This window comes from Melanerpes formicivorus, unplaced genomic scaffold (genome assembly GCF_026170545.1).
Source record: "Melanerpes formicivorus ecotype bairdi unplaced genomic scaffold, bMelFor1.0.p_v2 SCAF_22, whole genome shotgun sequence".
NCBI classification, from domain to species: Eukaryota; Metazoa; Chordata; class Aves; order Piciformes; family Picidae; genus Melanerpes; species Melanerpes formicivorus.
The window spans coordinates 9,218,652-9,244,162 of NW_027142374.1; the positions used below are offsets into that span (position 1 = coordinate 9,218,652).

Sequence of the window (25,511 nt, forward strand, 5' to 3'; positions counted from 1 at the left end):
TGGAGGCAGCAAATAAACAAGTGCCTGGCCTAAAACTATGTAAATCTGAATGGATTCCGCAAGGAATTGTAGGATTTTTGCAGTCCTTCTGATGGCAAAAAAATCCTGTGGTTTCCCTGTGACAAATCTATTTTACCAAAGCTTACTGCAGAACCAAGGCTGTGTGTTTGCCTTTACAAAGCAGTGTGGATTGCAGTCCTAGAGAGATCATTTTTCATCATCTGCAAACATGAAAATAATTTCAGTAAGCAGGGCAGCCTGATTTACTGTTATTGAAATGCTGCCATCTCGGGATGTGCATCATGTATATCCATGTGTGGAAAAACCAAGTGACTAAGGAGAAAGAAGGAGGAAATACTTAATGCTGGAAGTATTTTTAAAAGCAAACCTACTGCTTCCCACCAGGTGGAAATGTAGTTGAGAAGATCATTGTGGTTACTGTCCCCCTGTTTTAAATCTGACCAGCAATATTGCTGCTGCATGTACTTGTGTGTATTTGGAGTTTTAGCTTTTTAGTCCGGAGATGGTTGCATTATGTTATCAATTAGACTGTATATTCAGTTTAGTTATTGAGTTCTCCTGGAACAACAGCGCTATTCCCATAGCAGTTTTGTGACAGTGCAAAGACATGTGTCCAGTTCTGGGCCCCTCAGTTTAAGAAGGACATCGAAACACTTGAGCGTGTCCAGAGAAGGGCAACAAGGCTGGGGAGAGGCCTTGAACACAAGCCCTATGAGGAGAGGCTGAGGGAGCTGGGATTGTTTAGCCTGGAGAAGAGGAGGCTCAGGGGTGACCTCATTGCCCTCTACAACTACCTGAAAGGTGGTTGTAGCCAGGAAGGGGTTGGCCTCTTCTCCCAGGCAACCAGCACCAGAACAAGGGGACACAGCCTCAAGCTGCGCCAGGGGAGGTTTAGACTGGAGGTGAGGAGGAAGTTCTTCACCGAGCGAGTCATTTGTCATTGGAACGGGTTGCCCAGGGAGGCGGTTGAGTCATCAACCCCGGAGGCGTTCAAGAGGAGATTGGACGTGGCACTTGGTGCCATGGTCTAGTCATGGGGTCTGTGTTGATAGGTTGGACTTGATGATCCTCGAGGTCCTTTCCAACCTAAGTGATACTGTGATACGTCTTCAGATAAGAAAACCTGGGCTGTGGGTCTGCATATATGTGTGTATTGCAAGCCATCAGTATTCATGTATGCAAATTTATGAAAGTTTGTACAGTTTTTAGATCCTAGTCCTGATGGATTTTAACTATCCTCATAACACTTGAAGTAGTGTAAATTATGATACCACTTTAATGTTATCCAAGTAATCTGTAAATCTCTTTTATCATATTTGAACCTTAGCCAGAATGTGACTTTGCTGTTAAACTGAAAATTAATGGAGCATCCAAATAGAGGTATACAGGAAGCCTCCTTCTCTGGTCAGCTATAACCGTGATATCTGAAACATTGTCCAGCATAACCTTTTGGATGCCTTTTCTTTAACCCCGCTAGAAAGAGCTTTTATCAGAATTTCTACAGCTTTGCTGTTGTACTGACACCCAAATTCATTTCTTATCAGTGGAGAATACACAGTTGGATTTTTCTTTAGTTGAAAAAAAAAAAGAAAAAAAAGAGGCAGCCCTTGTTGAAAAGGGAGATGAATGTAGTTCAGAAAATAACAAAAGACTATCTGTGTGTGTTGAACTGCTATCACATTGTGTAATCCTCTCTCTTTGAAGGTTTAGCTTTTCTCTACAGACCAACAGCATACATAGAAATGTAGGTTTAGTAGTGTATGTAGGCTTTCTAGTGCTGTTCTTGTTTGGTGTGATAGAAGTTTTAAAAGACCTGAATTAATTAGTGCATTGTGCTGGTGAGCTGTTGTGAAGGTATCTTTGCTTCAGCAGAGCTCTGGGTTTACTGACTGTGGCAAACAATGTGATCTGCAAGGTAGCATCTGCCTCTTGGCTAAAGCTCACAGCTGAGTCAGAAGGGGCAGATTCTGGTTTGGATTTCTGTGTTGACTTCCCTAACCTCAAGCAAAACGCATAGCCTGGCTGTACCTCAGGAGCTTTTCTGTAAAGTAACAGTTGTACATACCCAACTGGTACTAATTTTCTTCCCCACACACATACCAATACAGGATCTGAGATTCAATGTAAGGCACAGTAACCAGATGACCATCTGTAAAGTTTTCTGTTTAGAAATTGGACTTTTTTCTGCATCACACTACAAAATGTATGATGATGCATCAATGAAAGGTTCAGCACCCCTAAAATTCCGTAAGTGCCCCAGCATCCATGTGGTCTTTACAAGGGGCAAGAGTTACTTGTCAGTCTTCCTGCTCCCAAGCAGCAGCCATGGCATATGCCATCCAACTGACCATACACCAAACCACTTACTTGCTTCCTAATCCAACTGGTACTGTTTGCAGTCAGGGAGAATTAGTAAATTAATTTAACATATCACCATGATCCACACATATGTTCTATAAAAAGCATATGAGCCAGAGAGGTTTTGCTTGCATGTTGCTGGCAAAATGGTGTCAGGTAAGATTTAAAGCTAGATGAAGCAACACGAGCAAAAATAGGCCATAGTAGTATAGAATTGTCTGGCCATCTGTATGTACGTAAAGACATGTGCCTCATATGTTACACATCACAGTGTTGCCACCTATTGATAGAAATGTAAACTTCACATAGATGTTTAGAATACATTTTTTTTCAGTGTAGCTTTAAGATCTCCTCCTCCTGGTGAGACTGACAAAGGCAATATATTATTCGTGGAGGAATAGCTCTTAAGGCTCTGGCAGTACTGTAGTGTTACAAAGTAATGGGTACTGTTCACAAACCAGGAAAGGATAAACACTATCAAAGAAATCTAAAGCTGCTGATGCTTTTACATAACTTAGATGTATGATCCCATTGTCATTGGCAGCTCTGTGGTGAACAAAGGAGTGAGCGTGTCTAGTCTGCCCATTTCAAGCTTATCTCTGTAATTTTCATAGGGATAGAATGAACAGTGCAATAACTAGCCAAGAAAACCAAGGCAATATTTATAAACGTACATCTGCCTGAGCTGTACTTCAAGAACGTGTTCAGAGTCAAGTTGTTCTCTATTAATTGTGCTGAAGAGGTGATACAGTTTTATTTGGAAAACAAACAAATACCCCATGGCATTAAAACTGATACCGGGAGTGAACAATGAGTATTATTTGGAGAATAAAAAGCTGGTTCATTTACATTTCTCTTTGAGAGACTCTTTTGTTCTGAAGAAGAATGTTTTGCTCTTGGAAAACAAATGAGAATTAATCAGAAGTTGTCCAATACATACTCAGAGCATTTCCATGACAAATGAATGGGAAAATGTTAGTGCTGGTTTGTAGTTGGGGAAAAAAACAAAGTATCAGCCAATGAAATATCATTTGCAAAGCCATTAATATACACATGTGTGTGCAGTTGTGCGTCATTCTCTTAAGCAACCAATGTTTATTCTGAATTAGGGCTCCTGTCTCTATTTATCAGTATTACCTCTTGGATAAGCCCTCAGATTTTGGAAGTGTACAGTAAAATGTATGATCATGCTTTGTGTTCCCTGACAAATAGCAGTTCTATTTTCCTGGATGTTGCTTTGCTGCAAATTAATCCAGCCTGTCAGGACGTGGGTAAGCATTGAGTTTCTTCCCCGAGTTCCTTGCATGGGTCAGCCTGAATCATGAAGCAGATTTGGCCACTTCAGGAGAGAAGTTACAGCAGAGGGTATTTTGCTGGCACATTCCAGTTTCCTTGCAGAAATCTTCTCTGATCAAAATTTTGTTGTGTTGGGGAATTCTTGAGATGACTTCTGCATATGTGCAGATCCATGGTGGGTGTACCATACAGGCAATTTGTGCATACAAGGCAGATCTGATGCATCTGAGTAAGTTGGATTTACAGCACATGCACAGGTGAACTGTGCAGTGGGGGCACAACGAATCTAACATTTCAACAAGCTTCAAACTCTTTATGTCTCTACTGTGTGGGGCATAAGTACAATATTTCTTCTTGGGCCTTTGCAAACAAAAAGTGGCAACCTTTATCCTCCTGCCATAAAGATCTCTGCTTGTGAGGTGATTATTCCTGAGAGGAAATACTGACCCAAAATAGTTCTTAGATGGTACCATCCTATGCCTTTTCTTCTTTCAGTAAAATGCTGTTTTTCCATGGCAATTCCTCTCTGACGGTCCTAGGCAATTAACAACCATAATACCCATGTTTTAGCCCTTTTTTTTCTTCTGTCCCTTGGGCTCTGTGTTTACAGATGAATTCTGTCCTCAAATGCACAGGGAAAACATTATCCACACTTGAGTTTTCTTCCATACCTTGAGCTTAGCAGTGTGAGGATTTTATAGTTTGTAAGAGTACTTCAGAAACAGTGACAGTCACACATTTTCCAATATCCACATGCCAAAATGCAGATTCTGAAGCCTTCAGAGGTTGTCTGTTTATATTCCAAAATTCCATGTTCTTCAGATGTAGTTTATTTTGTTGTAAATTGAGCAGGGTTGTGCACGAACAATTTGATTAGCTTTTTTTGGTACCATGAAATTTTAATGCTTTTCTGCAGTGGACTGAGGTAAATCTCAGGGCCAATAGACAAGAGTTCCTGTCTCTCAGGTGAAGCATAAGCTAATATTAACCTTTATTATAGCCTATAAGAAGAGCTGAAATGTGGCAAATCATCATGTGTTCCAAACATCTTGTGCAGCATGCTTCTATCTGATATATATATATATGTTATACAGCTTCAGTTTGGCTGAGTGTAAACAAGGAGACACAACTGCAATGTTAAGCTGCACAGTAAAGTGAAACAACAGAAAACTCAGAGAAGATGGTTGGGAGATGTAGAAAAACAAACAGGGAACATGAGGGTAGCATTGGGAAGAAAAACATTTCTAGGTTTTTGGATAAAGAGCTACAACAAATGAAAAAAGACCAAACCAAACAACTTAAGGTTGAAAGAGATTCTTAGCCATAAATTCAGGAAAGTGCAGTTTGATGTATTCATGATAAAATAAGAGTCTAAATTGATGTATCTACTTAGGTGGCCCCAAAACATGTTTTTTTTTTCCTATGGTAGGTGGAATGTATTAGAATGGCATAGTATTTGTGACAGGGAAGTGCAGCTTGCTGCAAGCTAAGCTGAATTCTATGGCAGAGTTCTAATTTCTGCTTGTAGCTGTGAACAGTTTATTAAATAGGTATCAGCATGTCAAAATCAGCAAGTCATGAGAACTATATGGCCTTATCTATCTCTCATTTGTCAAGAGTTGATAGGAAACATCTGCATGGCTTGTTCAATCTGTTAACTGTATGTATTCATCAAAGCTTAACTGACAAGTAAAATGTACCCAATAATATTAGACTGTGGGGATGACCTTTGCTAATGAGGCAGTCTAAGCTACATCGCATGTGGTGTACACTACACCTCTTCTAATGGTGGTTTAAAATGGCTCTGTACTATGGCCTCCCATTACTTTCACTGTAGATAAAGGACAAGCACCATGTTTTATTGAAAGCAGTCTTACATTTTACAGAAAGGAATTCAAAGACTGGATAATATGGAAAGAGTTTTAAAGCACTTTGTTTGGGGCTTTAATGTTGTTTATTAGGAATGTCCAGCATTATAATATAACATTATCCATAAAAATAACCCTCCAGAAATAACAGTGGGTTTTAATTTTTTTTCTTTTAAGTACTTTCATCCAGTGGAAAAATGTAGTATACATGATAACGTATAAGAGGTGACATTTCATGTACATACTTTTTTTTATCACACAATCCGATCATTGTTAATCCTCAGACCTTTAGCAGAACTACGTTCAGACCTCAGGGAAGTATCAGCAGTCTCACAGCCAGAGAACCCTTCTATGAAGTGGGAGGAAAGGTGGTGTGATATCTTCAGGATGAAAGGAGAGAAGCAGAAGGGATCATAAAAGATTGGAGAGACAGACTGCCTGTAGAAGAGGAGTGGTGCTGAAATTTTGAGTTTAAAATTAAATGCTGGTACAAGGAGCTGCTGTAAGAAGAAAGGACTTCAACACGCTCCTATAGAAGTATGTGACTGTCATATTTCAAATGAAAATGAATTTGAGTACCTCAAGAAATAAGTTTGGGAGAAAAAGGATTAGCATGGCAAAAATTGTAGCCCTTGACAGCTCGCTTAAAGGTCTTGTTTAAATCTCTTATTAGATTTAGCAAAGATATTTGTTTCCTTTTCCAAAATGATAGGTTTAGTGTCTTGCAAGGGAATATTTGATAGAAATGCTGTGTATCATATTATCCATTTGTGGATTAAGCTTGCTGAGCTGCTGGAAAACACTGTGGTAGTCCAGAGTTCACAACCTTAATCTGATTAGGCTGTTTCTGATGATTAACTTGGATGTATTTATTTATTTATTTTAAATCTGAGAGACCTTAACTTCTTAGGAATCTGTGCATCTCTGCTGAGATCAACTTAATCCTGCTAAAAGAACTCTGAATTACAAAATCTAAACCAACTGTGCGGTTCACTGCTTAATGTGACTCAATCAGAAATAATCTTTCACTGGTTACAAATACAGACGTCTGGATACTGGACTGAAAAGCCAGACACTTGGCACTGCTGCTCTTTGTTTCTTTAGTTATTTTTTTAGAATAATATGAACCTGATCAAAGGGACCACCATGGTACAGGCCATTCAGTACCAGTATCCCAATGGTGATGTCCTCATCAGTGGGAATCAACAGTGATAGATTTCTGTGTACTTTGTCGTCATTACTTAGACTTTTCTCAAGCAATCCTTGTTTTCTGAGCAGGATCCTTCTCCTGGACAGAGTGCTTTGCTACTTACAAGATTCTTAAATGTTCCAGATAACTGTTCAGGAATGTATTTATTATGGTATCTTAAAGATTAAATGTGTGGTGTGAAAATTAGTATCCATTAGCTGAACTCTGAGTTAATACTTTTGAATTCAGCCACACAGATCACTAAATGTGTTGCTTTCATCTCCCGTCAAGGCAGGGAATAGCTACAATTCTGCTAAAGGTTTACTTTTTGTTATGAACAGCAGTACCCCTACCAGATCCATCTTCCATTTTTGTGTGTTAATAAAAGTGTATTCTGTGTTCATTTTGAGTTGTTTGTTTTGATGCAGAAAGACATTTGATCATTAGTAAACATTTATTGAGCATTTCTCATAGCCACTTGACTTGGAAAATGATGATCAGACTAGATTAGCAAGCTGAAATTTGGTAGATAAACACATGGTACTCATTAATTTAAGTCGTTAACTTTCAGTAAATATGATAATGTTGATTGCATTCCAGATTTCAACCAAGATATTTATGCTCTAAGAATTCAATTTCTCATGTTTTCTTTTGTGTCTAAACTCATCAGGGAGATAAATTTACTCAGTGTTTTGGTCAGCTGTTTAATTTGGGATCTGCATGCACCAACATTTGGATGTTACCCAGAAAAAGTAATGAAATCTTAACTCACTTTTAAACACTTCTGTGCTGCACACTTTCAACAAAATATTAACTTGTCTTTTACTTTCCTTCTGCTGTGCAGATAAAGGAGGATTTTTAATTCCAAACTCACCCAATACAGTTTGTTATTGAAATTACTTTTGGACTGTAATACGGCTTAAGATGGTTTAAAGACAAGTTATTGAAATAGTTCAGCCTCCAAACATCTGTGATTGTAAAATGGACCCTCTCAAGCTGCTAATAAGATGCCTTTTTTCTGTTTCTCCCAGTGCAGTTGTGATAGTTATCTTAGTTCTCTTATTTGAACTTCAAAGAGGAGATGACAGGATTGAGTTTGAGTCTGAATTTGTTTACTCCACTGTGCATCAGTGCAGGTCCCATTGAGTTTTAAATGTTTAGAAGAAATGCAGATTTTAGAAGAATGCGTGCTCCCACACCCCAAACAGGTGTGTTTAACTTTCAAAGTCAATAAAGTGGTGAGCATTGTGGCTCCAGCAATTTCACTGTATCTGCTCAGACTTCACTTTGAAGTATTAAAGAGGAAAATGTTGAGGGTGACCTTAATTGCATAACTTGAAGTTTTTAATCTTAATGAGCTCATTTTTTCCAATGATAAATCATAAAACTATCAAGTAAGAAACCATTCAAATCCCAGTTGTTTCTTGATATCTGCTTAGTGCAGTCACATTTTCATTGTGGGTTGTTTTTTTTTCCTTAAGATATGAAACTTCCTCTCATCCTCCAGTAAAGTGTAGGATCATTGATTCATTCGTTTGTTTTGCTAAGGTACTAGTGTTACAATGTTTTGAACACTTTTTAACTTCTTAGACACTACATTTAAGCAAGAAACTTAGGTTGGACTGTCAATTTAAAGAACAGAAGACCTTTGTACTTTACAAGATCTTACAAGACTCCTGGCACTTAACAAAAAAAGTTTGACATGAGATAGAGGGAAATTGTGCTTCATTCTCAGCAGTTTCAGGTATTAAACAAGAAGGTTTCACGAGAAGTCACACAGATCAATGTGTTGTTGAGACATGACTTTTCAAAAGCAGAATTAGTTGCTCATTTCTCTAAGAAGAAAACTCCTGAGCTGTGGAACTGACTTTAAAGATCCATTGAAATGAAATCATTTAAGAATAATAAATGTTTTAGGTACTAAATGCTAAACAACTCATTAAAAGTCTTAACTAGAACTGTCTGTGTGTTGTTCTGTCACAGGCAAGATGGTATTGGAGTTGATAGTAATACCTGGAAATGGTTCTGGTGAGCTCTGCAATCCTTGGTCCAATTCAGTGTGTGTACTCATCCTTACAGTTATTTAAATCGGTTTGTGGTGTAGTTGATTCACTCAGACTGAATTCCAAGGCCAGCATCAACTTAAAAAAAAACTCTCCTTGAGAGATTGCCACGTTGACGTAGGGGCAATCAATACGTGTAAACAACTGTTTAGACAATTTTGCACAGTAGTTTCACTACAAAGCATTTTTGTCCATTCTAAAGTGTACAGGACCTGTATCTCATATACAAGTGTACCTTGTAATATGCAAGTGTGCCTTGTTTTGCCAGCCTGTTATGCAGAATGATGGTCAAATTGAGTGGAAATTTGAAAATGCCAGAACTGTCTGCAACTCCAGACATTCAGAAGCTAGCAGTCACTTGGACATGAAGTGCCTCTGGATTTATATGGGTGTATATGAAAGTCTTCAACTGAATACAAAGACTTCTTTTACTGCAGAACAAGAAATGGCTGTTTCATTTTAGTTTGAGTCCTTGGTACTTTCTGTTTATTTTCAGTGTAATGTAGTAGTAGTAACTCTGAGTTAAGCTTTTAGGAGAGGAGTGTTCTTCCCAAGATTAGCCTGCTGTATGGTCCTAGCCTCTCTCCTGTGCTTGCAGTCACATTTTACCTCCATGTTAACACCACCTTCAGTGTTAATGCAACAGTGTGCTGGTTAAATTGTAGGGTTTAGGAAGGTATCCTTAAGCTACAAAACTTTCCTCTTATGATAGAGGAGACATTAGTATGAGTCATCTAATAGTAGTTGACAGAAGCCTTTTTGTCCCATAGCAAATTGCTAAACCTTAGAACTCCTGTATACCTCAGAGCACTGAAATGAATATCTAGAATTTTCTCCAGATCAACATTGATGTCAAGTATTTTCTAGGGGACTTTATGTGGCTGCTCGTGAGATGATCTACGTGTGTAAGTAATAACTTACATGATATTCTTTTGTCTTTAAGCTTTCTTAATTTTGGAACATAATACTCTGTTGCAGCTGTGTGGTGCAGTTTTCTTCAGAAATCATATTTGTCATTCAGAGTCATGTTCACAAATCCTCCACTGCTGACTTGCTCTCCTGTGCAGATCAGCAGTGGCTTACTTCATTAATGTCACAGCTACTTTTTTCTGCTTCCCTGATCATCTTATTCCTGTAAACCAAAGCACAATTGAGATACCTGTGCTGTGAGGAGGGTCTCTTTCCTCTCAGCATCAAGCTACCTATAATTGCTTCATAGAATGGAGGAGGAATACAGGGACTGTTTCAGAGCGTTGTTATTCTGCACGAGACCGCAGCATGACACAGTCATTGAGTGTGTGTGTGGCCGATTGCTTCCTTGCCTTTTTCATGATTGTGTGATGGGGCAAGATGGAGCAGCAGTAACCAGATTCTGCTGGTAGTCTCCCTGCAGTTCGTGGTGTTTTCAGGTACAAACCAGGGTATGAAATGTGGGATGAGTGTTAACATCCCTCCTCAAATGAAAGCAAGTTTTTTGGCAAAAATGAAAGCAGTAGCAGATGTGAAAGGCAGGTGCCCATCTCGGCCTCAGTAAGGAGACACTTGATACCAGGGAATATGAACAGGGGTATCCACTGAACCCAGCATAATGCAATTCAACTGTAGGTTAAAGAAAGGTCATTTTCTTGTCTTGTTGCCTGGAAAGAGACAGCAGAGCCCTAACATATAATTGTGTTCTGTGACAGTAAAAGGAGCCTTTTGGTGCTTTGGGAAAGGAAAGTGACATTTTTCTTACTTGTGAAAGAAGCACAGCTTCACATTAAATGTCTACTACAGTGCTCCCCATGTAAATAGAATTAACATGAGCCGAATTGTTATACACACAGTGTCCCTGAGGACATATTACTCATCAAGACAACAACACATCCTAATATTAAGGCAGGGATAATGATTCTGATTTTTTTATACTTTTAATAGAGCTGGTATAGATAGATTGTGTATATTTGTGTGTAAAAAAACAGCAGGCAAGAGCCACATACTTCAGTTTCGTCCTATGTCTTCTTGCTATGAATTTGCAGCTGAAGAAAGGGAGATGAGCTAAATGGAGTCATTGCACAGGAGTTAAGTAGAATTATTCTTGCCAAGTGCTTTAGCAGAGTGGTGGTAGTGATAACAATCTATCAGGTATATCATGCAAGGACTTAAAACATTCAGAGTTTTGAAAACTTTTTTAAGAAATCAAGTGTGGCACAGTTTAATTACTCCTAGACTATGTACCTAAGGTAGGGCTGCAGTCATCCTGGTCTCCCTTGGTAGTCATTGGGGATACAGAGGTTGTTGATTTCCTTCTGAAGTTTCATCTTTCTTTCTGCTCTTAGACAGGAGAGTATGACCACTTGATTTCTTAGGCACCTCTGTTTAGATTCTTGATTGGTAGGAAGAACCAATTGCAGCCAACTCGTATCTGCTTTTTAATTGGAATTGGTTATTGCAGAATGCCAGTTTCCAAAGAAATTGTTTCAGCTCCTCTTACAGTACTCCTGAAAATGCCTGTCAACAGTGGTAGCTAAATTAGGAGAAAGGACAGTATGTGTACCAGAAGCACTTAGACTGAGAGATGACATGGGCAAACAGGAATTGGTCAGTAACTCCTCATTGAAACAGGTTCTTATCCTGCCTAGGATTGATGAAAGGTCCTATAGAGAAGGTGCTTTATGTAGTAATAGTTTACTAAATACAGCTATCGCTTGCTTCTAAGAAATATTTTTGAGTAGAAATGATTAGTTTCTAGAAAAGTAAGAATTTATTTTAATACATCAAAACCTGCATGTCCTTCAGTACAGTTGCTCTTGGGGGTTTTTGGGGGGTTATTTCTTTGGTTTTTTTTCTTCATATTTGAACAAATGCATGTTGAACATTAAATCACTGTCTGAATTAATTTACTATTTTTGTATCTAAGTGAAAAGTTTTTCTTAGTATGGAGCTGTCCATTAGTATGGAACTAAATGGCCAAGTTCTTTATAATGCCATAACAAATATGGCTGAATCCCCATGCCTGTCTTCTCTTTGCCACCATGCAGGAAAGCACACATGAAAATAATTAGCTTATCTACATTAGCTCAGTCAGCAAAGGGGGAAAAAATAAAATACATTAAGATTTCAGACGCTGACTTTGAAAATAAGATTTCAACTGAATTTGCTGTGTTAGGCACTGATTTTACATTTAAAGAATTCTGTCTGGTTAATGGTTGGATTTGATGATCCTCAAGGTCTTTGCCAACCAATTCTGTAACTGTTAGTGTATTTTTGCAGAAGAGATTCTACATTTATATGGGAAGATTGCTCACAAAGACATTGACAAGAGGCTACTTGTAAAGAGAGTGCAAAACCTGCCTGTGATGCCAATATGCAGAATATGAAAATGTGAATAACACTTAAACAAGAGGAAATTATTCCCTGTTCCAACTGAAAGAAGGCCCTGTTATAAAAGATTATTATTCCACATGTGTGATTTAGTCTGTTGCACTTCCTTTTTGTAGGTGAGCCTTTAGGCATAATGCTAGGAAATATTTCTACTCTTCAGTGCCACCACAACCAGTACAGTCTTTGTGGAGTTCTAAAGAAAATGGTATCATCCATTTGTGAAAACCCTAAGGTTGTGGATAGAGAATTTTAATCTCTGCCAAGAAGGCTTCCACAGACTGGTAAAAATGGGCAGATGCATAATATACCTCCAGTTTGCACTACAGAAGACACTTGGTACAGAAGCAGAAGAATTTCTAGCAAACATCCATTACAAAGGATTTTCTATTGAAATGAGATCAAAGGTTCCACTAGAAAGATCTCCAAGGATTCAGATGTACCTTTTCATAGGTGACATGCTGATACAAGGTAGTTCTCAAGGGGTAGTATCAAGGCATAGACCAGCAGTAATTTCAACCCTGCAAGATCATAGCACTATCATGAACAGAAAGAAAATCAATCTGACACCAGCTCAAATAATAGCAGTTCTCGGAGTCACAAGGTATAGTACAAGTCCATGGGGAGGGTCTGCTTGTCAGAACAATGGCACTTGAAGACACTGAATACATTGACAGTCATCAAAGCAAGAAGAAAAGGAACAGTGAGATCAGTTCTCAGTCATGATGGTGTCAGGCACACAAATAGCAACCTGAGTGACTTCAAATGAAGGTAATGCAGGTGTTGCTCTTGTGGTCAGGCAGTACTCGGGTCTTCTTGCAAAAAGTACTTCAAATGCCTGAAAGGCTTTTTAACTTAGTAGGTGATGTCAAAACTGCATAATAATGGATGTATTTCTTGCTAGAGTTAGGAGAGCAAAAGTTAAGAAAAGTATTTGGGGGAAAAAACCCTGAAAAATTCACTGTGTAGTAAATAATGGTGGCTTCCTAAAAGCCCTTCCACACTGCTGTGATAACTTGTTTGAATACCTGTATACCTGCCAGCCATGAAACTATAGATCATATGCCTACTGTAAGTGCACCAACATTTTGAGCCTGTACTGGAAATAAACATGTTGCTGAATCAATGCTGCTTCTAGAAATCCTAGAAGTTGTAGCAAAAAACAAATGAACCCCAAAAGGTCATAAATCTGTGAAAAAGCCACAGCAGAGCTGAGGAGTGGACAATACTGGAGAGATTCTGAAAATATTTAAGATAATATGTCCCATTAGCATGGTGGTGAGCTGGTGTCAGTGTTTGGTCTTATGTATTTTTTGTTAGGTGCAGTTCTTCAGTTTTGAAAGTAGGAAAGAAAATGCCAAGGCCCCCCGAGATCTGTGAAAATATCCTTTGGGATCTGTCTTAGGAGAATAAAACCAGAAGATTAAGGTTAAAGTGACTTTGTGATGCCAACTGATCAAATGTTTTGTCTTATCAAGAGTGATGGTACTTAGACCTGTTCTAATGCCTTGGTAGTCCATACATACACTAGTAAATAAATCTAATTTGTTCAGTAAAGATTTCTACCTTTATTCAAATTAGAAACAGGAAAAGTGAAATGGAGACAAAATTGTCTGCTGGAAGTTTTTAAAGGCCGTTGCCAAAGCATCCCAGTGTCCGTGACAATCTAATACCTGAACTGTTCTTAAGATGTTCCGTGGTATTGATGTGTTGTGCATTATTCTCATGTGCTAACCTTATTGTGTTACAAAACTGAAATTGGTATCCCCCCAAATTAATAACATCTAAATGGAACATGTTATTTTCAATTTTTTGTAATCTCTGAGCAACTAAATTGGATTTTAAAAATTACATTGTTGCTAATTAGGTCTTACTGGGTCTTCTTAATTAAGCACACAGTTGGAAGAGAGACACAGCAATAATTATCTCAATTTGATGGCTGTACAATTTGCCTTGTCAACAAATAGCCAAAGCACGATTCAGTTTCCTTGTCACATATGAATGAATTTGATGCTTGTTATGTGTTGATGCCTTTTAAACCAGCATACCATCCAAAGGACAGTGCTTGCTCACTCCTAGATGAATTGAAGATTCCTTTTTTCCTCTGTGCATACACATAAGTAGGTGTGTGCTTCACTATTGTACTATATTGTTAGGTAAATGATAGCACTTCTGTAGTGGATATATATAAAACCCCAGTGAGGTATTGTTTACCTCTTTAGTGTAGAAGAGCTCTAAGATTAAACTGTATTTTCACAGAACTTGGTTACTAATTGGAGTCCCTAATTTAAGGGTTTTAAAATGTAAAATTACACTCCTTTCAGCAAAGCAGTAATCATAATGGTGGAAAGCAACCTGAGCTTGCAATACCATTCATTTTAACATTGCATCTGGGTATATTTACTACAGCAGAGTGCCTGGTATGTTTTGGAAAAGTCCTGTACTGTTGGGGGAAGCTTAATTGTCCCAGGCATACTTCATTGTGAGAGGGAACATCCCTTTGTTCAATTCTGTTCTCTTTTTATGAGGTCCTTAACTGAAAAAAACACATCTTTGACCATACATCTTTCCTGGAGTGTAAAAACAGCTTCTGAGATCCACATGGGAATATTGATCCTGCAGTCTCAACCTACAGTCTTATATAGGCCACATTTCCTTCACCTCTTTCCCTATATTGTCCCTGCCATACGGTTAGGAATTTTGTTGTTAAGGCATTAGATGATGTGCCCATGTGTTCTGTACCAGATCTGTAGATGTGAAACCCTTGGCTAGTTTTACTTAAGCCCAGACTTTTCCATGTTCTGCAGGATTCCTAGTTGAAGTGTTGAGACACCAGGATACTTTTCACAGTGTTTTTATTATTTGAAATTAAAAGTCCACAGCAGGAGTTACCCTGCAATATAATTAGGAACTGTATTTCTTAGAGTACAATTCTTCAGAAAGACTTAGAATTTAGGAGGTGTTCTGAAACTGTCCAGGATTTATCACCCTGAAGCAGGGATCTACTTTGTCCCACAGCAGTAGAGCATGATCTATTGTGCTTGAATCTCCATTACTTATGTTCACCAAATTATGGGTTTCCAAAAGAAACATTAGGGAATTGTGTGATTTTTACAGTCAGTGGCAATTTTCCAAGTAAAGTGAAGGGCACGTGTTGGCCAAGAATTCTGTATCACAGTTGAGTAGCTGACATAACGTATGTTTTCCTGCTCACTTTCAGTCTTGCCATATGCCACAAAATACTGCAACAACCTGACTTTCTTTAACATTTATTCTGTGGTGCTTTCTCTCTGAAACTTTGGATTTAATAGGCAATACTTGGAATTACTGTGTGTACTAGAATCAAATTAGACTGACTAATCATTAAATGTGAAAATGAACTTTAATACGGTCACATCTATCACAATGACAGTTATAAATGTATGGGCAAGTGCAATCCCTCCCGAGGTGAAAAACAACACATCCTCTGGGCAGTGTGGTGAACCCATGGAATGGCCCTGAAACCTGCATTTTGCATTTACATCTCTAGTTTAGAAAGATATGTAAAACCTCACATTGTTTTCTTTTATCTGTACATCAGCTCTTCCTAAGAGGTACTACATAGTCCACTTGCAGCAATAACACAGTATCTCAGTATTTCAGTCTCACTCATACAGAGATATGCTGGGCATGCTGTACCTAGTGCTCCATACTTCATTATGCTGTCTTCTGAAATCTGCTGATGTTTTATGAGCCACAGAAAATGTTCTTGTGAATGTTGCTTCTTGAGTTTTTCTTTTTTGTTTTCTTTTCTTTTCTCAGCCACTCTTCTAGGGATTGCTTTCCATTACTCTTCTTGGTTTTAGAAGGAGGTTGTTACCTCCCAGTGGCAAGTACTATCTGCTTCCATCTCACAGACTTTGTGTTTCTTCATGGTGCTATCTAATTCCATGCATCATCTAGAAACATAATTTGTCCCTGCTCTACTGCTGCTCAGCTGGTATCTTTCTCACTGGGTATGACTGTTCTGTAAAACAGAGAACTTTAAAGATGAACTAGAACAGAAATAAGACTATCTAAACAAATATTTGAGGGATATAGTTGTGAAGGTATGTACAAGGTCAGAATATTTTTCCTTTTTTTTTTCCTTTTGGTTGTGGTTGGTATCACATTTTTCAAAGGTTTAAATCAGGATTGTCTGCTTTGTTTTGCCTTTCATATTTTACAGTTTTGTATTTCAGAAAAGACTAAAGAACAAAGGTGCTGTTCTTTTTGCCTTCAGCAATCCATAGCTGAAATACCTGCTTAGTAGTTCATTTTCAGAAACCAGTGGTCTGAAAAGGTAATAAGCAAGTGGGAGCTTTCAGATAAGGATATATGTTGAAAGAAAAAGAATACAGGAGAGAACTGAGCAAATGTGGAGCTGGGGTTTGGTAGTTGATTGAGAATGAAAAATGGGATTGCAGGAGGATGCCTTCTGAATCCGGGTTTTTAATATCTGCAGACAAGGGCTGTTTCCTGGTTATATTTTAGCACTGTAACTACAATTGATTTTAATTTTATGTATTTTGGAATATCTGAGTATTGGAGATAATGCTTAGTTGAGGTTAAAGACTACAGTTCTTGGCATTTTTATTCTTGTATACTTCTGGGGGACTCTGTTTAGGGTGTGATATATATTATCATCCATATCACAACCACTTTAAATATGTCTTGACTTACTGGTAACCAGTTGAGCACGTCACTGGTGATTTGATGGGATTAATGGTGAGTAATCAGTATGGAAATTTGCTCATTAAATGGGCACCCTCTCAGAGCAGCCTCATAAGAATTTCTGCAAAGAGCTATTAAATAAAGTGATCTCTGTCGCATCAATATATTGAGTACAGAGCCTTTCTGCAGTATAAACTCCTACAGCAAATACCTGTTGCTGGATACATGCTCTGAAAACAGCCTCACGGCAGGCTCTCTCATAAGCCAGTTATCCAATGTTAGTGTGCCCCAGTGCAAGCAGGATTCTGATCTGAGCAGAACAAGAAAATTAGGTGGCTGATGTTAAGAGAGTTTTGATGTGAAAATAGTTTCTAATAACACTTACAACTTACATTTTAGGAGTGACATAAATCATACATTAAAACTATAAATTCCTGTACATATCTGTATTCATTCTATTGCTTAAAAGGTGCTTTCTCAACAAATGGAAATGGAGCTTTTTGACTTTTGCTCTTTTGCAAATTAAAAAAAAAAAAATTAGTTGCATTTTCTTCTGCAAACCTAACTATAAACTCTGCTTAATACTGGTTTTAAAGTATGATCAAGGATTGCTTGCTGTTTAGTGCCTATATATATATTTCATGTATTTATAGTTTCATAGTTTCATTCAGGGTTGGAAGGGACCACACGGATCATCTAGTTCCAACCCCCCTGCCATGGGCAGGGACACCCCACACCAGATCAGGCTGGACAGAGCCTCGTCCAGCCTGCTCTTAAACACCCCCAGGGACAGGGCCTCAACCACCTCCCTGGACAACCCATTCCAGTGCTTCACCACTCTCATGGTGAAGAACCTTCTCCTCACATCTAGCCTGAATCTCCCCACCTCCAGCTTCATTCCATTCCCCCTAGTCCTGTCACTACCTGAGATCCTGAGAAGTCCTTCCCCAGCCTTCCTGTAGGCCCCCTTCAGATACTGGAAGGCCACAATTAGGTCACCTCGGAGCCTTCTCTTCTGCAGACTGAACAACCCCAACTCCTTCAGTCTGTCCTCATAGGAGAGGTGCTCCAGCCCTCTGATCATCCTTGTGGCCCTTCTCTGGACACGTTCCAGCACCTCCAGATCCCTCTTGTAATAGGGGCTCCAGAACTGGACACAGTACTCCAGGTGGGGTCTCACCAGGGCTGAGTAGAGGGGGAGGATCACCTCCCTCGACCTGCTAGCCACACTTCTCCTGATGCAGCCCAGGATCTGATTGGCTTTGCGGGCTGCAAGTGCACACTGAGAGCTCCTGTTGAGCTTTTTGTCCACCAGCACCCCCAAGTCTCTCTCCTCAGGGCTACTTTCCAGCCAGTCACTGCCCAGCCTGTATTTGTGCCTGGGATTGCCTCGACCCAGATGCAGGACCCTGCACTTATATGTATAGTATGCATACACTACTTATGTATTTTATATTTTTTCTAAAGTATTTTGTGAAACCCTTTAATGACAGAACAGTGATAGAAAGGTCAAAAAAGTGCTATTTAAGGTGAGGAAGAGAACATCAAAACACTCACACAAAGGTCACTTACAGGCGCTGTAAGCTTTTATGAGACTTTATCATTTTGCTGACAAGGTCAACTTGATATTGATCGTCTGGATGTTTTTCTTAGTTACTTGAAGGCCAGCTATTTGAAATCACTTGTGTAAACACACAGGCAATATTCTCTTTAGTCCTGCCCTATTCCAGCATTTTGAGTTGCTTATTGGATTGCCTTTTCCCAAACAAAATATGAAATAGTGCTAAAGTGTTTGATTGTCAGTGTTTAACTTCCAGTTATAACAGATCGTCATTTGTTAAATTTAACTGAATCTCTTACTGTAGAAAAGCTTGAAGATTTGATCTGGTTTCAATCATATATTCCTGATTCATAATAGTATTTTTTTCATGAGAAATTTTATGAAGTATTTTTCCAGCTTTTGCAAAAGATTTATCACCTGCTTTCATGTCAGGCCAAGTAGCTGAGAGCTTGTGAGACACTAATGCACTAAAGAAAAATAATGGAAGCTCAAGTTCAATCCATGTGTGGAAGGAAGTTGAGGTTTGTTTACTATACTAGAATTTAATATATAAATATATAATTTGATTTAGTATCATTAAATACATTTCTGCTACAAACTGTTCTCCCAAAAGGCAGAGACTTCAGTTATCAAACCTTGTTTTGAAAGAGAAAATGTAATTCTTTAAGTAGGTGGTTTTCTGCAACCAGAGTTTTACAGATCTCTGAGCAAATTTATGCAACAAACAATAAATTTTTGTTACTTGTTTTCAAAAAGCACACCAAAGTCACCACTGAAACTTCCCACCAAATAGATGTGCAGCAAAGGTTATCTTTTAGGAGTAACTCCAGTGTATTTCTTGTTCTCTGTGAGTCAAGGTGCATAAGCATACTCTCAATTTTTCCATTAATGAGCTAAATTTGTCAGGTTCATTGTTTTGTACTTTGGGAAGTGAGATTTACCATGAGCCTGTTTGCAATTGGTGCCTTCATGGCAAAATTTATTTCTGGTCTACTGCATCTTCTTGGTAGAGGCCCTTAATTTCTCCTCATTTTCCTCTGTCTTTTGTAGCATCCTCTCCATTTGTTCTGTCAGAAAGGATGTATAGGAAGGCTTTTTCCTGTCAGTAACCATTTCTACAGAGTCATCAGGTAATCCTTTAAGCCAGCACTGTTCTTGTAAGTCACAGCACCTTTGCTTATTCTGTGGCAGATCAGGCTGTTAAAACAGCTTATCAAATAAGTACTGAACTTCATAGGCAACAATAGGCAATGTTGGCAAATAACAGTAAATTGCTTAGGCAAATAGCTTTTGAGAAGTGAATAGTGCTTATTAGTAACTTGTCTACAGGAGCATCTTGAAACCAACTCGATGTGGTGCAATCAATCCAGAGCACAAAAACTCATGCTCATTCCTGAAGCCCCAAGACACACCTGTCAGCTTGCCTTGGTCTCAGACAGACTGACAGCTCCTTAGTTATTCTTTTTAGTCCTCTCCCTTGAAGAGGTTTTTTATTGACTTTAGTGCTTTCAGGCCCAGTTTGTTGAGTAGATTATGTGAACTGCTTATTTTAATTTATTTATTTATTTTTAATGCTCATTATCCAGGTGCTGTTTGTTTCTGAAGAGCTATTCCATCTCAGGTTAAATGACTGGATGAAACTGAGATTTTGTGTTTCAAGCAAAACAATGTAGGAAAATGTGGGAAAGAGAAAGCATGCACTCCATAGTGTTAACTTTCTGCTGTTGTGGTCTATTTCCCACCCTGCCATCCATCCATCCATCACTTCTGTGGGCCTGGGTTTTCTTCTTCCACTAGTATGATAGAAGCCTTTACAGCCCCCTAACAGGAAGTGCTTTCTGTGGGGTTTTTTTATGTTTACCTTTTGTGTGTTTTCACTTTTTCTGTGGTTGCTTTTGAAGATTGATATTGTATGCTCCTAGCTGGCAATATATGGGGTTAAAAGTCCTTGTTGCACATGAACGATGGGCTGATATCAAACTGGGTATTAAACATACTTCCCTCTGCTGCCTGACCTTAAAATCCTTAAGAAGCTGTGAGCAATTGCTTTTTAATTAAGCAACATCTCTTTTAGCTTCTATGGTTTTGGTCTTCCAGCAATAATATTCACAGCTCCCTTTTTCTGTTCCATTTCTCTTTCTCAGTCTGTTAATCTCGAAAAACCAAACCCAAATTTATTTTACCAAAGTTCTGTTTGTGGAAGGTGTGCTGCTGTGGAAGGTGTGCTGCTGTGGAAGGTGTGCTGCTGTGGAAGGTGTGCTGCTGTGGAAGGTGTGCTGCTGTGGAAGGTGTGCTGCTGTGGAAGGTGTGCTGCTGTGGAAGGTGTGCTGCTGTGGAAGGTGTGCTGCTGTGGAAGGTGTGCTGCTGTGGAAGGTGTGCTGCTGTGGAAGGTGTGCTGCTGTGGAAGGTGTGCTGCTGTGGAAGGTGTGCTGCTGTGGAAGGTGTGCTGCTGTGGAAGGTGTGCTGCTGTGGAAGGTGTGCCACAACCCCTGTTATTTTGTCACAGAGTTAGAATTAATGATCGAAACAGCTTTATGAAGGGAAGGCTACAGGGCAAACGCACTAGTTATGTGTGTGGCTGCAACCCACTTAATGATACTGGATTTGAAAGTCATTTTGGGTATGTGCAAAAATGCAAGCTGCAGTTTGGAAGGTTGCCTTGAGGGTCAGTATAGCCCCCCATGTTGGTATGAGTTTAGGCAGGAGGTTGTACTGCAGGGTAGAAGTTTCTTCCTCTTGCAATGTCCACACAGGCTAAAAGGAAAATGAACCATCGTATGCTCTTGAGGAGTAACCGTGTGGTGTGTTTTCATTTGTACTAAGTCTGGTGGTTTTCTATAGTGTGAAGTCTGTTACTCTGGATTAAGTATAATTTAAATTACAGAAAAATACTTTAGAAGAGTGAACTTTGTTTTCTTGGCTTCTTGTTTTAGGAGATGTAATATGTTCTTCCACTTAAGATGGATATGTGTCCCTCTAGAGAAGAAGTAACTGTTCCATCTTGGTTTTAATACCAAATGTATGTCTTGAAATGTATTTTGTACATAAGGCAGGGTTATTGCCTGGTCTGGGGAGAGTGCTTAAGATTTGGCTTTCTCTCTCTTTCTCTCTCTCTCTCTTGTTTTTTTTTTTTCTTAATTTTATTTTAGAAAAGTAAAATAGTAAGATAAGACATGGTCAGATTCTTTCCTGGATTACAGTATTGGTAATAAAATGTAACCAACCTGAAAATAAAATTGGGTCTTTGTGAGTTAAGCTTATGTAGGAGATATATGATAAATTATTGTTATTTGTGTATGTTTGTTGTTTTTTTCTAGGAGTATTTCCTTAAGGAGTTCCAGTTGCTTGTTTTCATGACTTTGAGCCTATTTAATCAGAGATGGAGCAGATGGACTGCAAACCCTACCAGCCGCTGTCAAAAGTTAAACATGAAGTGGATTTAACTTACACAAGTTCTTCAGATGAAAGTGAAGATGGGGGAAAGCAAAGGCAATCTTATGACTCAAGAGAAACTCTGAACGAGTATAGCCAAGAGCTAAGACTTAATTACAACAGTCATAGCAGAAAAAGGAAAAACATCGACCAGCCCACACAAGGTAAATTGTTTATTTATCTCCTAATTATGGTTATTACTTTCTGATTACTTACTATGAAACAATATAATTTTCTCAGCAGACAAACACACACTTGTTTTTAAAGACTTGTGAAGATAATTCACTTTTAACCTATATTTAGTCATACCATAGTATCAGAAATTTAGGGATTTAATTAGGGTCTTTTTAAGTGAAATTGCTTTTCTAGCAGGCTGGACTGACTGGTATTCTGGAGACCATCACCAGGTAACTATAGATAAGTATTGCTTTAGTAGTAGCTACTCCTCTCACTAACGTTGACTATGTATTTACTACCTTTGTGTGTTGTGTACCTTTTGGTATAATATCAGTGTTGATGTAGACTATCTCTGTGTGTGCTCACAAAGGCTGTGAATTAATTCAGATGCAACTGTTTTCTTAAAAAAGCTTCTAATCATGCAAATAAGCAAGTCATGTACTGAAGATCATTAGTGTCTTATGACAAAAAAGTCATCAGTTAAGGGTTTTTTAGCCTTTTGCATTACACAGTCAGAAGTCTAGGACAAATATTTGAGAGCTTATGATGGTTGAGCTAAGATGAGCAAAAGCTTCTGTTTGGCTAAAGACTAAAGAAATGGAAGGAGACAAGCAGCATTCCCTGAAAGAGTGCTGTCTGTAGAATCCCATGTGGTGGATTTTAGCACGATTTGTACAGACAAGTGGCTTTTCTGTTCTTTAAATCTGTCATAAATTTGTGCAGGATCATGAAGCAGGTATCAAAGTGCATGTCAGAAGTGGCAAGAGTCCTGTCCTAAATAGCAGCTGGGGCAGTCACTCTCTGCTCTTCAGAGATGTGGTTGCATTGATCCATTATAGTGTGGCCAATGCTTCTGAGCTAAAAATTTAGATACTTACTATAAAAAAAACAACCAAACAAACACACACAAAAAAAACCCAAAGAAAATATTCTTCAAACAAAGCAAACCAGTCCCTCACCACTCACTCAAGAAAGCCTTCTCCAATCTGAATATCAAAATAGCTTATTTTTTCACAAGAGGAAAAAAAAAAAAAAGACTTTTTGAAGCTGGAAGACTTGTCTCCTCTGATGTGTAAATTAATGCAAAAATTAGAATAGCTGTGCTCCATCACTTTTACAGCCTTTTTGAGTTTACTGCAGATATTCTGCATCAAGTTCCTTTTGTAACACTGATGTTATCTGAAAGTACCTAGAATTCATGGGAGCAATAATACCTACCTGCCAGAGGTAGCCTTAATCCACATACATGTATTCCCTCCAACGAGCTGCAAAACTGGACATGAAAAGGCCATGAACAGATATCAAGACAGTACTGCATAGAAAACTTTACTTTGATTCTTTTTAAATTACTTGTTGTTGAACATGCTGTGAGAGTTTGGGTAACTTAAGATATGACTGTACTGGGGTAACCGGAGATGGCATAAATGTACTTGTAGATCTACTTAAAGCAACTACCTCATTACTGATAACTCAGGCTATGAAAGCATAACCTCTGCACTGACCTCTGAAAAACTCCCTGTATTTGCAAAGCCTTGCTGCACTTGGCATTCCTGTTAGCTGTAGCATCACTGGCTCAGACACATGTATAAGGGTTGCAGTCATTCTATTGTAGGCATAAGAAACCAGCCTGTGTGTCATAGGTTGAATTTATTCTTCCAGAACAGTGCCTCTGAAAGCAATTGCATTAATAATTTTGGAGAAATTATCAAATTAGTGTGTGTTTCTGCAGGAAGTTGTCAGGCATGAATTTACCTCACTTACACAGGACTGACCTGTTAGGAATCAGATTTATGCTTGCACAAGTGAACAGGTATTTTACACTCATGTTGTAAGATGGTGTTGCTGGAAATACATGCCCCAAATTTTTTCATTCAAATTAATTTTTATGAGAGATTGAATTGGCAGATCTTCTGTTTTATGAGCATTGTTATTTTTCTTCTAGGAAGTAATAGTCTTGTATGCCCTGAAACTGCAGAATGAGGCTCGATATCCACATTCATAGAAAATCGCTTAAGCCCCTAAAGTGGTTTGTCAGTAGGCAGGGCGGTACTTGAATACTCTAGCTACCTTCTTTCCTGAATTGTCTTAAGTCAGTATATGATTGTTGAATATAACCTGCTTGCTTTCTTGAGTTATTGAGCATAGAAATATTTTAAAAACATACACTTGTGTACTGGTTTGTACCGATGGAGATGAACTTTACTTGTACCAGAAATCATAGTTTTCTCCTGTGACAAATTCAGTTTGGTCTTTCTAGTGATTTAAATCACAGTTTTCCTCTGCAACAAATTGAACCTGAATGTTTGGCCTGGCAAGCAGCAAAGATTTGCACGTTTCAAAAAATGTTTGAGCTCAAAACTCAAAAAAAAAAGAGCAGAAAAAAGTTTGTAAAGCTGGGTGGAAAATTTCATATTTCAGCCAGAGTTTGATTTGATTGCATCTTGATGTTATTTCCAAAAGGACACCAGGCTTCATGGTATGGAGTCTGGGAATTGGAGATTTCTTAGTGATCCCTGGTAGTTAATCAGTCAATACCAGAAGAAATTCAGGTTAATTTTTAGACTCTAAATCTGCCATGAATCTATAAAATTGTAGATGGAATTTTAAATCCATTCATTTATAAAATTCCTCATCAGAATCTTTAACAGAGCACATTTTTTAAATGTTAAAAAAATATAAAAATCAACCCCCAAATCCCTCTTTTCAAGGAGGATTGTTCTGTATGGAGAGGACTGTACCGTGCCATTGCTTAAGATAGTGATGTTAAACAAACCAACCCATATATTAAAGCTCAAGGGACATCCACAGCTGTATGCCCAGGTAGTACTATAATATTCTTTTCCAGCTACTAGCCACAACTGAAACAATGCCCTGTACATAATGTGTGATGAATTAATGGAATCCACAGTGAGGATAAAATCCATGAGCTTTATCCATGGAAGTCGTGAGAATAGACAAGAAAACAGACATATAGCAACAGCCATGAGTGAAGTGATTATGATGAAGGGTGAGAGAGCAGTCAGAGGAGTTCTAAAGATGGAATGAGAGAAGACAATCTTTTCAGAATACAAAAAATAATAGAGAAGCTTAGAACAAGTGTCAGGGTATCTGTTCTGATCTACTCAGTTTTATGACAAGAATCACCAGTTTGGATCTTTATAGAAACTGGAGGAATTTATATTGGCTGCTTATGTATAGTAGGTTATATAAATTACACTGAGATTGATCTGAATTTAGTAAGCAGCTTCAGAGTAAAGTGTGATTTATTGCTCAAAATACTGATATATCCCAGCAGTTTCTGTGAAGCTTTTTTGTTATGAGCAGTTTGACTATTTCATTGTTACTATCAATATTGAGGATTTATTTCTATGAGAAGTTTTGGCTGAGATCTGAGATTATGTAAGCTCATTACAGGTGGGTATTTATGTGTTTGCAAATAGAGACAATCTGTATAAACCACAGGGCAGGAACTCGAAGTAAACCTTTTAAAAGCT

At 38.4% G+C, this 25,511-nt stretch overlaps 1 protein-coding gene across 5 annotated transcripts in view; it reads left to right on the forward strand.

Annotated features, from left to right (window-relative positions):
• TENM1 (teneurin transmembrane protein 1) overlaps positions 1–25,511 on the forward strand; it is an 876,004-nt gene that overhangs the window by 603,109 nt on the left and 247,384 nt on the right. For all 5 annotated transcript variants that reach the window (XM_068152080.1, XM_068152079.1, XM_068152082.1 and 2 more), the window contains one exon: positions 21,726–22,004. In XM_068152080.1, the coding sequence (XP_068008181.1) occupies positions 21,788–22,004 (217 nt within the window). In that variant the 5' untranslated portion in view covers positions 21,726–21,787. The remainder of the gene's footprint in view (positions 1–21,725; positions 22,005–25,511) is intronic.